Here is a 12,460-nt window from a genome sequence, read left to right as displayed (position 1 = left end):
TGGAAGCCGTCTACCATGAAGCAGCCTATTAAAAAATTGATGCTATTAGTAGAAACATCGATTTGCATTCGGGCTGCCTCAGCCTTTCATATTCTCAAGGATGTCAAATTGTGCACAGTTACATTGGGTAACAATAACACATTATTTTCATTTATTTGCATTAATGGGCACGAAAATAATTATTAAATGTTCAATGGGACTAGGCCGCGGAAACACACAAGAAAGTTAATCATGGAGGTTTTGCACACTTTCAGCAGTCGAGGGGTTAATGTTTGCCAGCCGTGAAAAGTATGACGTCGCTTTGGAGGCATAAATTGTGATTAAAACAGACTTACTTTGTGAACGCTCTGTCATTGGCTGAGGAATGTGGCCAGTCAGCGTGCAATTCCTGATGCCTTCCAGATGTTGGATGTGCTGCTTCTCTGCAGGTACATTGGATCGCAGTGTGGCAGGAGCGCAATCACTCACGCATTCCTCCCCCTTCAGGGCACATCTCAAGCCTTAGTTGCATGGTGGGGGGGCGAGATCCCACGCGAAGTGCTGCAGGTATCTCAAGCGATTAGGTATTACTTTCTTATACCTTTGAGGCCTGATTCATGGAAGTGTTTTATAAAGGTGCAATCCCATAGGAAAACGTTCCACGAATCAGGCTCTTGGAGTTTGGTATGGTAAACGCGTACAACCTCAACAATGGGGCGACTAACAAATGGTAAAGCTAAGAGGATTGCAAATCGCTGGGGGAGCTAAGAGCAAGCTTTTCAGCTAATTTTCATACCCATGGTGCATTGCTGGGTTGAGCTGCCGAGACGAGACTCCAGCGTTTAGGTAGTGCTGTATGTGTTTGGCTTTATTTTTTAGGTGACATGACCACGTCAACTCTTGTGTTAAAGGGAGAAGAGTTTTTTTTTTAAACCCACCATAATATTGATGGTAATTAGTAAACACAGTCACACTATCGTGCTGTGTAAAGGACTCCTTCCAAAGGCAATGTGCACAGTACTCGGAACCCCTGCAGCCTCTTTCATCATAATTAAGGCTTCCAGTTTTCCGGTTTTACACATAAATACAGATAGAAATCAATCTGCTTTCTGTCTGTATTTATTTATAAAAATGGAAAAAAACAGAAAAGCAGCTATTTCTCTATGATGTCACTCATAAATAGCAGGCCAATCACACTGCAGATTGGCAACATGGAGAGTGTAAAGGTTTTATAAAAATAGCATTAAAGTTCTTCAAATTCCTGACAGCATATAACTTAAGGCAGCAGTAGTCACAGCAGCAACTGTTTGTTGTCATGGAAACAATTGAGCTAGTGTTTCTTTCCTATATGGCTGCATGTGTGCTTTAATTAATGAATTTTGTTATTAAAATAAATGCAGAAAAATACTGGTTGAGAATTGTTTCCTTAAGTGACAAAAAATAAATATGGATAAATACAGACGGAAATGGCAGAAAAATAAATACCATAAACCCGGAAGCCTTAATCAAAATTGATTTCACCGAGAAATCAAGGCTGAATCAAAAGCTCTGGATTTGCTTAAAGGCAACTGACAAAACCACAACCTAAACTGCTGTACCCGGTGTGGTGAAGTCTGCGAAGCGGCCTGCCAACTTTGGCTCTCCAGATGTTTTGGACTGCAGCTTCCAATCAGCTGTGGCCAGCATACCCAGTGCCGAACGATCATGGGAGTCAAAGTCCGAAACATCTGGAGAGCCACAGGTTGCAGACCCTTGGTTGAGGGGGAGTGGGTGAGATTGTCTTCTTGTGGGAGAGCCGACCTTGCCTTTCTTCGTTTAGTTTCCCCTCTAGGCTGTGAAATTAGCCCATGAAACTTTGCCTCACTCTTCCGCATACTCTGGAATATTCCAGGAATAGCCTTCCTTAGAGATCATTCTGGCATTCGTGAAACTCTACAGGAAGTGGGTAAAAGAAGTCTTGGCTGATTAGGGGAGGATGCCAATGGCAGGGGTTCCCTACATTCTTTGATTGCGTATCGAGGAAACTGGGAACTCTACAACTTATCTGAAACGTCGGATAATTCTCTAACTACAGAGAGAAATACTGGTTGGCTCCTTCTTCCAGAGTCAAGGACTCATGACACAAGATTTAGTCCATGCCCTCCCGAGGACCAGTCTCACAGGAACCTTTACTTGGGAGCATGAGCTTAGACCCTTGATCACAGGAGGGAGGACTTAGGGCAGCAATGCTTGTTTTCCTTTCTCGGAGAAGCCTCTCCTGTGCCTGCACACTATTTTCATGTGGTGTGCAATTGTGGTCTTGTGAAAAACTTGTCTAGTGACAAAGAATTAGAGATGATGTTCAGTCCAGATTTAAGACATGCAAAGACATGGCGGAAGAAAGATGAGTATTTTACTTCAGATCTTAAAGATGCCTTCAAACACAATCCAATATGATCTTCCATAGACAACGCTCACATTGCTGTTGTGGAGAATGTGCATGCCGCTAGAGGTGCTTGTGTGGGTCTGTGCACAACTCCAAGGCATTAGTTGTGTTCTGAGCATGTGAACAAGTGACCGACCAAACCCCCAACCCAAGATCAAAAGGATTATTTGGGGCTATTGTAAACGTTGATGTCATGACTTTGTGGGGAGACTGTTAACATTTATGGGTGTGCAGTTTTATCCAATACTCGTACGGGCATAGGAGTACATCATTTCAGGTGTACCAGGAGCGAATGTTTGTAGAAGAAAGAGCTTTATTGACACAACGTATCACCTTCCCTCTGATAGTGAAGGGGCTGTGTGAGGGCGTACATGAGCTTATTGTGTGGTGTAGGCTCTGGGTTTATTCATCATTGAGGCAATGTTATTATGACTCCATCTGCACTCAAACCTTATTTAAGTTGTATTGTCACCCTCCAGCTTTTATGTGTTTTGTTAATAGATATAAGTACCCGGCGAGGGCGCAATCAGAATGAAAGAGCCACTCTGATTGGCCCTCGCTGAGTCATTACCAGGCCTGGGAATCCCTCTGTCGGGATTCCATAGCCTTTGTCCCCGGCGGGGGGCGTGGCAGCCACTCAGCCAATGAGGAGGCTCGAAGCGGGGCCATCCCCGCTCCGAGCCTCCCCAAGGCTGAGAGGCCACCTCCCACCCCCCCCCGCCGGTGACTCGGGTAAGTCTTTTTTTTAAATATATATTTTTTTATTCCCTCCCTCCCACCCACCCCGCCAACGTACCTTCTTGTTCCTACGTCCCGGCGGGGGATGAGGGAAGCCTCCAGCCGTGTGGAATCCCTGCTCCGAGCCTCCACACGGCTGGCGGCTTCCCTCATCCCCCATCAATAATACTGGAGCTAAGGATGTCTTGCAATGTCTGTGGAAGGTGAGAAGATTCTGATTATCCTGGATGCCCAATGCTTGGTGGATAGCTTTGTGGCAACGCGCGGGTCTCGGAAGCAAGACCACGCTGAGCAACACAGGTTTGAATCCTGGATCTGCGATTGAAAACGATCTCGGGATTAAGCGCGTTATAAAATAGCCTGCACTTGCTTGATCTGAACGTACAAGGACTAGTAGGATCATTCCTCCCTTCCCCCGCCTTGCCTTGTTGCGCTTTGAGACACACGTGTATAGGTGCATAATCAATGACCAATAAAAATTTGCATTTTAACAAATTGAATCACATTAGTCCTAGCCAGCAGAGTCAATGCTGAGGGATCATGGATGCTGTAGTCCAAAGCATTTTGGGAGCCATCAGCTGCAGTCTCCCTATCCAGTGCAGTGCTAGCAATAGGGTGTTCCACAGCTGAAGTAGCTTAACTGGGAAGACGCATACACAGAGATAGGATTTCTTCAAATGAAAATACAATAACAAGACGGCACAGTTGGGTACGAAGGAAATCTGGGGAAAGCAAAGAATGGTAAGGCCTTCCTTACAAAAAGCACAGTATGCAGGGATGTCATTTCACCAAAATGCCAGGAGTAGTGGAAATGACATCACACAGCCCTTGACCTATGATGACATCACAAGGGTTGCAAGGGAGACCTCAGGGGTCACAGCTGCGACTCACAAATGATGTCCCTAACAGTATGCCATGAAGGTTACCTCGAACTGGCTCAGAAGTTCTAAGAGAAACCTGTTAATGGAGAAGAGGGGCGACTGGAACCCCTTGATCAACATTAACCAGGAGCTTAGGTGCTGAGTTCTAAAGCGACCACAACTAATGGAAAAGATTGATTGGCAGGCCCAGTTTACAATACTTTACACAGGCAATAGTGGCATAGTTCAATGAACAGATTTTGTGCTCCAAGTGGACGAAAATAATGTTCTTTCCTATGGTCCCCCCTCACTTAAGGATACAAACCAAGGAATTTTGGTTAATCAATCATCTTCCACCAGGAACAAGAAGCTGACTGCCGCAAGTTTCTTTTGGAAGCGATAAGTAATTGCTTCCAGCTAGAACATCCACATGGTTCAGACTAAGGCTCCCATGAAACCTCACCATTAAGTATACTGGCTAGACTGCACCTAGAGGCCAAAGGTTGCAAACCCCTGAGCTAGAGAGTCATTATTCCGATGCAACAAATTGATACTTTTTAATTTGTGATAGAGCGAGGACCAGCTTTCAGAGTTCCAGGTCATCAAGTAAAGCAAACCTGTACAATTCCGTTTTCTTTGGAGAATTGGTGCGTAAAAGTAATATCCTGCTGAGCACGAACATATATTGATGGTACTTAAAAACATGTTGACGGACGATAACGTCCTCGCCATATTCTTCCAGAACTCATAAACCTAATGACCGGCGAGCTACTCAAGTGCATGCTTGCATGTCAGTGCTGTTTCATAACACACAAAGGTTTCTGGGAAGAAAAGACGTCTTTCTGTTTGGCCCACACCAAGATTCAATTACATTCTGAGAATAACATGTTTCCAGGGACTTGCAAGATTAATTACAGCAGCAGTTCTACCAAATATTATTGATTGGAGAAATGCTCAGAGCTGCTCGCAAACAAAATGGGCGCTTCCACACAGTCCTGTCGAGTTTTTCGGATGATCAGAGCCTTTTATTTTGCGTTGGATTATATCTTTTGCCACAAGTGATGCCTGCTAACGCCAGCAGGGGTGTTGCTAACCCGGGGCTACGCTGATGTCGGAACTGTCGGGACTGGGGGCTAGCTAGCCTTTTGGCTGTAGCTCCTGAGATTCTATCCGGGGCTACGACCAAAAGACCAGGGGTTATAGCCCCTTAAGCCCCGCCCCCCTAGCAAAGCCTCTGAACGCCAGGCTTATAATGTTTCGACTACCAGTTCATTGTTAAGCGTTTTAGACTTTAGAGATGATATTTTTTCCGCTTTGGTTCTTCATTTTTTGTTCCTATCATTTCAACCCAGTCCGAGGTTATTTGATGTCACTTCCGGTGATGTCAAAAATGGGTTTCAAAAAGCCTTGTGATTGTGATGTCACCTTTGTCACTCAGTGGTGACCTTTTCACTCACCCTATGCAGGCACTTCTGAATTGGACTAGTTTGGTATTGGACTGCCCCGTGCGCGGTGTCGAAGGCCGTAGGACTCTGAATCATGGTTCAATTCAGTAATATGCTGAATAATGACTGGGATAGAACAAGCTCTGTAAGTGTGGATTCGAATCCCATGAATGTTCACTGGTGAAGGGATGACAGGCACAGCATGGACATTCCCCATCCAACAAGTTCTTCAGCAACAGACCCAGGGCCAATATGCCATGACACACCACCCACCTTACCAAATTCAAAGCATATGACCATAACGCACTAACCCCCATTTTAGGTGTTGGCTCAGGGCAATGTAAAGCATTCGACACAGAACATAACCTGTTTGGTGGTCTTTACCCCAGACTTGCAAGTTAGTAAACTACACTATCACCTTGAAAGAGTTACCGTGCAGGTTATTAAATAGGGAAAACCAAGTGGGGTATTAGTACTCAACCTTCCTTCATTGCTGCAATCATTCTGATTTCTATTTGAACCAGAATATCTCCTTTCTACTATTTTTCCTTGACTCGTCATGGCAAAGGTATCGGGCAATGCCAGAACATTTTATTTCTGGGCCTGGTATCACCAGTAGATGGATCAAGTGTGCCAAGGCTGTCATCTTGTGTCTGTTTCATCTCTATTAGTGTTAAAACTTTGAGGAGGGTCAAAGCCTTTCCATCCAAGACAGGACGGCCTCTGTGGCATTCCCCATCTGGGAAAGCTATGGAGCAAAACCGAGAAGAGTTACCATCATGCATTCTGCACTCACTTTCTCTCCCTGGCAGCTCCAGGCGTGATCAATCTAGCCAAGCTGTTCCTCACCACCTCTTTTCCGCAGGCCTGATTTCTATAGCACAGCAATGTGGTCTAGTTAGAGAATTGCTGATCTTGGCTTCAGCAATTGGCCCATATTGTGTGATCCCGTGCAAAGTTGAGTAAAGAGCCTTAGCTGGGCCTCACTTGGCTCCAAGAGTGGATTTAATAACTGCCTACCACTGACGGAAGAGATTATCAACCAGTAAACCGTCTACTGAGGATCTTGGCACCAGTTTTAGGCCTTTGATTTGAACTGATGATTGTTGATTAGTTCCAAGACTGGTTTGACACAGACCCTGATGAAGGACTATGTGCGAATTGCTTTGGCTTCTCGAAAATCTGTTCTCCTCACTTTTTATATTGATAAGCATTAAAATGATTAAATCCTCAGCCCTACGAATGTTGTAATGTTACGTTAGTCACATTTATATTAACTGAATGTTGCAAACCCAATGTATATTCATAAGGAAGAGCCATTTTAGCCTATCTCCTCCCTCCACCCCTTACTCGCCCCCCCCCTCCAGCACTATCTGAAATGTGGTCAGGCCTAATACGATATTCGTTTGTTTTGTTCCTCCCCTCCCTTTCTGCACCCCTCTCCCTCACCTTTTGGTTTTCTCCAGCTCTACCAGAAATGTCGGCAGGCCTAGTACGGTAGTCGCCTGTCTGTTTCCATTTCCTTCCCACCCTCTCCCTCCCTTCCTTACCTATGTCTTAGCTCTTGCACTATCTGAAATGTCGTCAGGCCTAGAACGATATTCGCTTGTTTTGTTCCTCCCCTCCCTTTCTGCAACCCTCTCCCTCACCGTTTGTTTTCTCCGGCTCTACCAGAAATGTTGTCAGGCCGAGTACGGTAGTCGCCTGTCTGTTTCCATTTCCTTCCCACTTTCCCCCTCCCTTCCTTATCTATGTTTTAGCTCTTGCACTATCTGAAATGTCATCAGGCCAACTATGATAGTTATTTTCACATCCTTACTGTTTATGGCCTGAAAGACCACGCCTCTAAGTGAAACTATGTCTATTGTATTATAAATATTTAAAAATAAAATATACAGTGAGTTGTCTAGTATAATCCTCCTTGCGCTCCCCCTTCCCTCCCCATCACATCTTATTTTCCGAGATCCCTTCTGGAGTAGAGCGCACACATGAATACTTTTATGATTTCCATTCGATGTTATTCGACAATAAATGTTCCAGGCAAAGTATTGCACTTTCATCGTTGACAGAGGTCCAGGCTACTTCAAATACCTAAAGACACGTTGACCAATCATATCCTTCGATTCGAGGCGGCGCCATCTTTGGCGAGGCATAGACCAAGCACACATGGAGAATTACACGTGGTGGTTCTCCTGGATACATGTTTCTTTCCAGCAGCTTGCGATTAAAGCCCTCTGTTTACCCGGGCCGCTCGCCCAAAGATTGTGCGCTATTTAGATGAAAATTCTGCCAAAATGAATGCAGAACACATTCCTTCACATAACAACCAGTGCACACCATGTCAAAATAATATGAGAAAGATAGTAGGGCACAGAGAAATAAAGTGAGTTTGTAATATAGGTTTATAATAACGTTTAAAAAAAAAATTAAGCAGTATATTCCAAGTACAAGCAGGTTTAAAACGAAAGACCGCTTTGTTAGATTAGTTTGCTTTTAATGAATTGGAGTTCCAGAGACGTAGGTATTATGTTCTGCTTGTTTGTTCATCAAAACAGTACATTGTTATTGATCTGTACCACGGTTTGAGGTTTGTGATGTGATTTGTGGTCGGCAATTTCTATTTCCATGGAGATTTTCAGATAGAGGAGAAGGTTTCTGTGGTTGTGGGTCTCTTACACCAACATTCTTAATGTAGCAGCAGCAACTTGTTTTCCCAAGTTTTTTTTAGTTCCCCCCAAAAAAAGGAACGAAATTCACATAGTGGTTAGTACACCAGTATATACAGGATTTTCCAAAATGAGCTTTGCTTTTTTTTGTTAGGAGACTGAAGTGTCATTGGTCAGTCATATGTCAGTTCTCGCAGTCCATGTGAAAGTGATCTTCCCGGGAACATATAAATTATAAACAAAAGCTTCACAGTTTAAGCATTCATTGCAAACTTCTTTTACAGAAAGGATTCGTTTTTTTTTCTTCTTTTAGTGGACATCTGCTAGGGTCTACAGCAGCTACTGGGAAACGTAGCATTCTAGTGCGTTGCAAAATTACTTAAATAGGAGCCATGCAATTGGACTACAGCTCCCAGAATTGCATGGCCCGGAGTGCTTCTCAGTTGACGTTCCATGGTAACCAGGCCGGGTTCAAGTTTGTTCCAACCACTCGGCGCGTTTCGGAGCTTTACATGTGTGTACGTCGACCGTTTCCTCGCAGTCTTTGCACTCAACTGCGCAACACCAGATAAATTTGCACTCGCACTTGGTGGTCCGCGTGACCCGCGTGGTGTCGTAGCCCCGTCCGCAGCACATCACCTCGCACCGGTCATTCCCTTGTGAAGTCTTGTTGCATATTCTCCCGGCTGTGCCAAGAGACCCTTGAGAAGAAAAGAAATAACCAACAATTAGGATTATGCTTATGGTTGGGGAATCAAAATGGGTAGTGAAGCTGAAACATATATATATGCTTATTGGAAAAGCAATCATTAATGTTAACATATTACTGCCATCTCCTTACCATAATCGACCGAGGTTATCCTACAAAATCACAAAGATTATAGCATTTATTTAGTTGACACTCTTGGAGAAGTTGTCATAAATTCCAACCATAAACATTTAGCTTATTAAATGTTTTTGAAACCCTAGATAATGCTATACTTAAGATGATTTCCATGGAAAAAACATTTTAGTTCGTCTTTAGTGGCAGGGTCAGGAGGAATCCTTCCACGCCCACATCGCCCAGGTCTCAGGGCAAAATGGAAACTAGGGTATCAAAATTGATTTGTCAAGGTCCCCGGGATTGCGGGATTCAGGGAAATGTTAAAGGGAAGAAACTGCACATGAGCAAGATTAGGAATACTTCTAGCATGCCACAGGCTGCAATATGTGGGTGTCTGACTTTTATGAAGATCGTTGACTTTCTTTTCCTTGCCCTAAAAACCACTGGAAGTGCTTATTTGAATCACTGGCCAACAGTATCCTTAGGCCCAAATAGCTCCTCTTCTAGCACAAGAGCAGCTGCTCCTTGGGCACACTTCACCTTCGCTCCCATCGTGCTAGCATTTTAGGTCATTGCATCGCAGGCAAATTCCATTTACAAGGAGGAAGGTCTTGCACAAAGTGGAACTGACAAACTGGTCATGACTCGGCATCACCGTAACCCCCCCACATAAAAAACTCTCACCCGAGAACCCTACCTCGACCTACAAGAAACCATCTTTTAGCAATGTATGGCATGGGGTTAGGCTTTGTATCTTGATAGTCATTGAGAAAAAACAATCAGGGTTATTACGAGTTTGGCGGTGTGGGTTAAATGCAGTGGGATTGCCAAATACTGCCACATTACCGCACAGCCCAACTATGAGTTGGGCTGAAAGCTGGAGGATTCACCTCCAGCTCATAGATGGAGGTGAATACTTTAACTTTTGCCCCATTTTTGGTGAATTAACCCATGGAGTCCTATGGATTCCAATGAAATGGGAACGAACACTGCCACTTGTAATCCAGCAGTTATACCTTCAGACCAAGTGGCAGTAATAATAATTCCATTCAGCGGTATTCCAGCGGATTTACTACCAGAATACCGCCTAACTCGTAATGCCCCCCAATATATTGTTACCACAAGTTTTCCTATTTTCCCCCTTTCTAGATCAACTTTCCATCTGATCAACTGCCTACTACTACAGATACCTATACTGATATACTCATATTCCTTCTACTGCAATCCCAGTGTATCTTCCCAGTTTATTAGTTAAGGGAATTTGTAGCACAATCCTGCACCGAAACCCCCACTCCTGTACTGAAATTGTGATATGTTTTCCTGGTTTTTCGTCTTCTACAAACCACCATCTGGTTACCCCGAGGGGGCACAATATGCCATTTTCTCTGATAAGGTACCCGTGCCAACTACTACAACCATGCTTTGAACAGTATGAACGCTTTATAACTTAACTGAACCTATGCACTCATTATAGGCAAAATATATTTATGTTTCCAAAGATAGGAATATTCAATTAAAGAAAGAAGAGAGAAAAATTTAATTTCTTATTGCATGCATCAAATTTGGCTCACGTTCTCTCCACGCTGCCTTAAACGGTATACAAATACAACTAGCAAGCACTATCAAAGCCAACGGTTCTAACTTTACAAATGTAGAGTGTAGGGGTTGTTTTGTTGCATGGAGCACCTTTACTATAAGAAAGTAACCCTCTATATTTGGAAAGTCAGATTAGTTGGCTTGTTAAAGTAGCAGCCATGATTGATTGGGAGCATCATAAAGGTTTGTATGGGAGGCTCCCAATCTATCAGGGTTGAATTCTCTATCCACACGACCAGTAACAGCAATGGATATTAGTAATAATAATGATCACAACACAAATAACAAACACAATGTAACACAGCAAAAACACGAGAAACACACCAGTGTGCTAAACAGCATGGTAACAAAGTATGGTATTTAAAGGAACATTCTACAATTCTCTTGCCAAGTCAAACAATGTCCGTCACTTCTACAAAATGGCTGACACAATAGCAGAGTTGTCACCATGATGCATATGTCTACATCACAGAGGGCCCCTCCCCTCTAATATGTATCTTAAAGAGCTCTGGCAGAGAGCGAACTCTCTCTTTAGCTTAAAGAAGAAGAGTGTACTCAGAAAATGTGACATTAAGCTTGAATAGAGTTACTGCCTTGTACGTGTCCAACCTTAAATGATGACTCAGATCAACCACTTTTAATGGAAGAATCGGTAGTCTGTAATGGTAATTATTGGGGGTGTCAGGCCTAGGCTGACACATTTGCAGAACCTCTTCCGGACAGCACTGGTGGACAATGAACTGGTGGGTCTTCATTATTTCATTAGCATGGGGGTGTGTGTGGAGACGTTTCACACAGGTAGTATAGAGATGAGCAGGTAGGGAGCGGTTGCAGTATACACAGCAGGGAACAATGAATGGTGACATGCATGCAAGAGACGATAAGAACACAACATGGCGGAGAAAGACTCAAAGTACCGCCATTGATCAGAACAACCCCTGCAAGCCTTTAATTCTGAACTATTCAATCCTGACATAAAATTCCTTAACAAAAGTTCCAGGTCTTACGAGGTTTAGACAACAATCCCAAGCACCAAGGTCAGTGCGCCAAGAGGAATTTGGCTTAGAAGGTGAAACACAGCATGCAATTGTTAAGTTAATTAGTTGCAGTTGGTAGCAGAGAGAAATATACATATCCTTGGATGCCAGGTGTAAGTGGCTACTGTGCCAATTGGTCCCATAATGAATGAGTACACACCGCCCCAAGCGTCTGACGAAGGAAAGCACACTCACTTTAGAACAGCAAAAAATCAAAACAATTAATGTAATTGCGATCTGAACAGTGGTGCCCTTCTGTGACCAAAACAATGGTCATCCATTCCAGACCCAATTAGATAGTACACCTGCCACTTCAATAGCACATCTAGACACTGAGATGACCTGCTAGGGCCCTGAACAGAATGGCAGATAAGGCCTTACGCCTGGGAACGAGAAGGGAGTAACTTCTTTAAACTGGATCATAGCGGTTCGCCCACGTCTCCTTCAACACCACGTACTTTGGTACAGACTAAAGGTGCCTGAGGTCAGATGAGAAAACAACCAACCAATCAAACTGCGTTCTTGTAATGGACTAGTGTATTAGAGTGTCAGCCAATGGTATGATAGTTTGAAATGTATCATTTGTAGAAGGATGACGGAGCAGTGGTTGAAGTGGATGGGAGCGGTTGGGAGCGGTCCACCTGTACTTTTTAAAATTAAGTTGAACTGTTCCTATACTTTTATTTTAAAAAGAAAGTGTTACGGAATGATTTTGTTGTAATATAAAAGTGTAGGAAGAAGTTGAAACTTGCACTTCAGTGCACTGCACTGAACATTCCCTTAACCCGTGGGCACATCACAGCGGGCGCGTTTGGTTAGGGGTTTGTATTGCGTGTGGGAGGGGGTCATGGCAATGAGGTTTGTGGGCAGCGGGCACAGGCCAGCAGGGAA

At 43.8% G+C, this 12,460-nt stretch overlaps 1 protein-coding gene across 1 annotated transcript in view; it reads right to left on the bottom strand.

The window, feature by feature from the left end:
- Positions 1-7,831: 7,831 nt before the first annotated feature.
- The window catches only part of WNT2B (Wnt family member 2B), a 255,201-nt gene continuing 250,572 nt past the window's right edge, over positions 7,832-12,460 (bottom strand). Inside the window, exon 5 of the mRNA XM_069633324.1 lies at positions 7,832-8,814. Coding sequence (XP_069489425.1) covers positions 8,585-8,814 — 230 coding nt within the window. The 3' untranslated portion in view covers positions 7,832-8,584. The remainder of the gene's footprint in view (positions 8,815-12,460) is intronic.

The sequence above is a fragment of the Ambystoma mexicanum genome, chromosome 13 (assembly GCF_040938575.1).
Source record: "Ambystoma mexicanum isolate Mex_15411 chromosome 13, UKY_AmexF1_1, whole genome shotgun sequence".
Lineage (NCBI taxonomy): Eukaryota > Metazoa > Chordata > Amphibia > Caudata > Ambystomatidae > Ambystoma > Ambystoma mexicanum.
The sequence above is the reverse complement of the archived record's forward strand: the minus strand, read 5'-3'. Positions and strand labels throughout refer to the sequence as shown.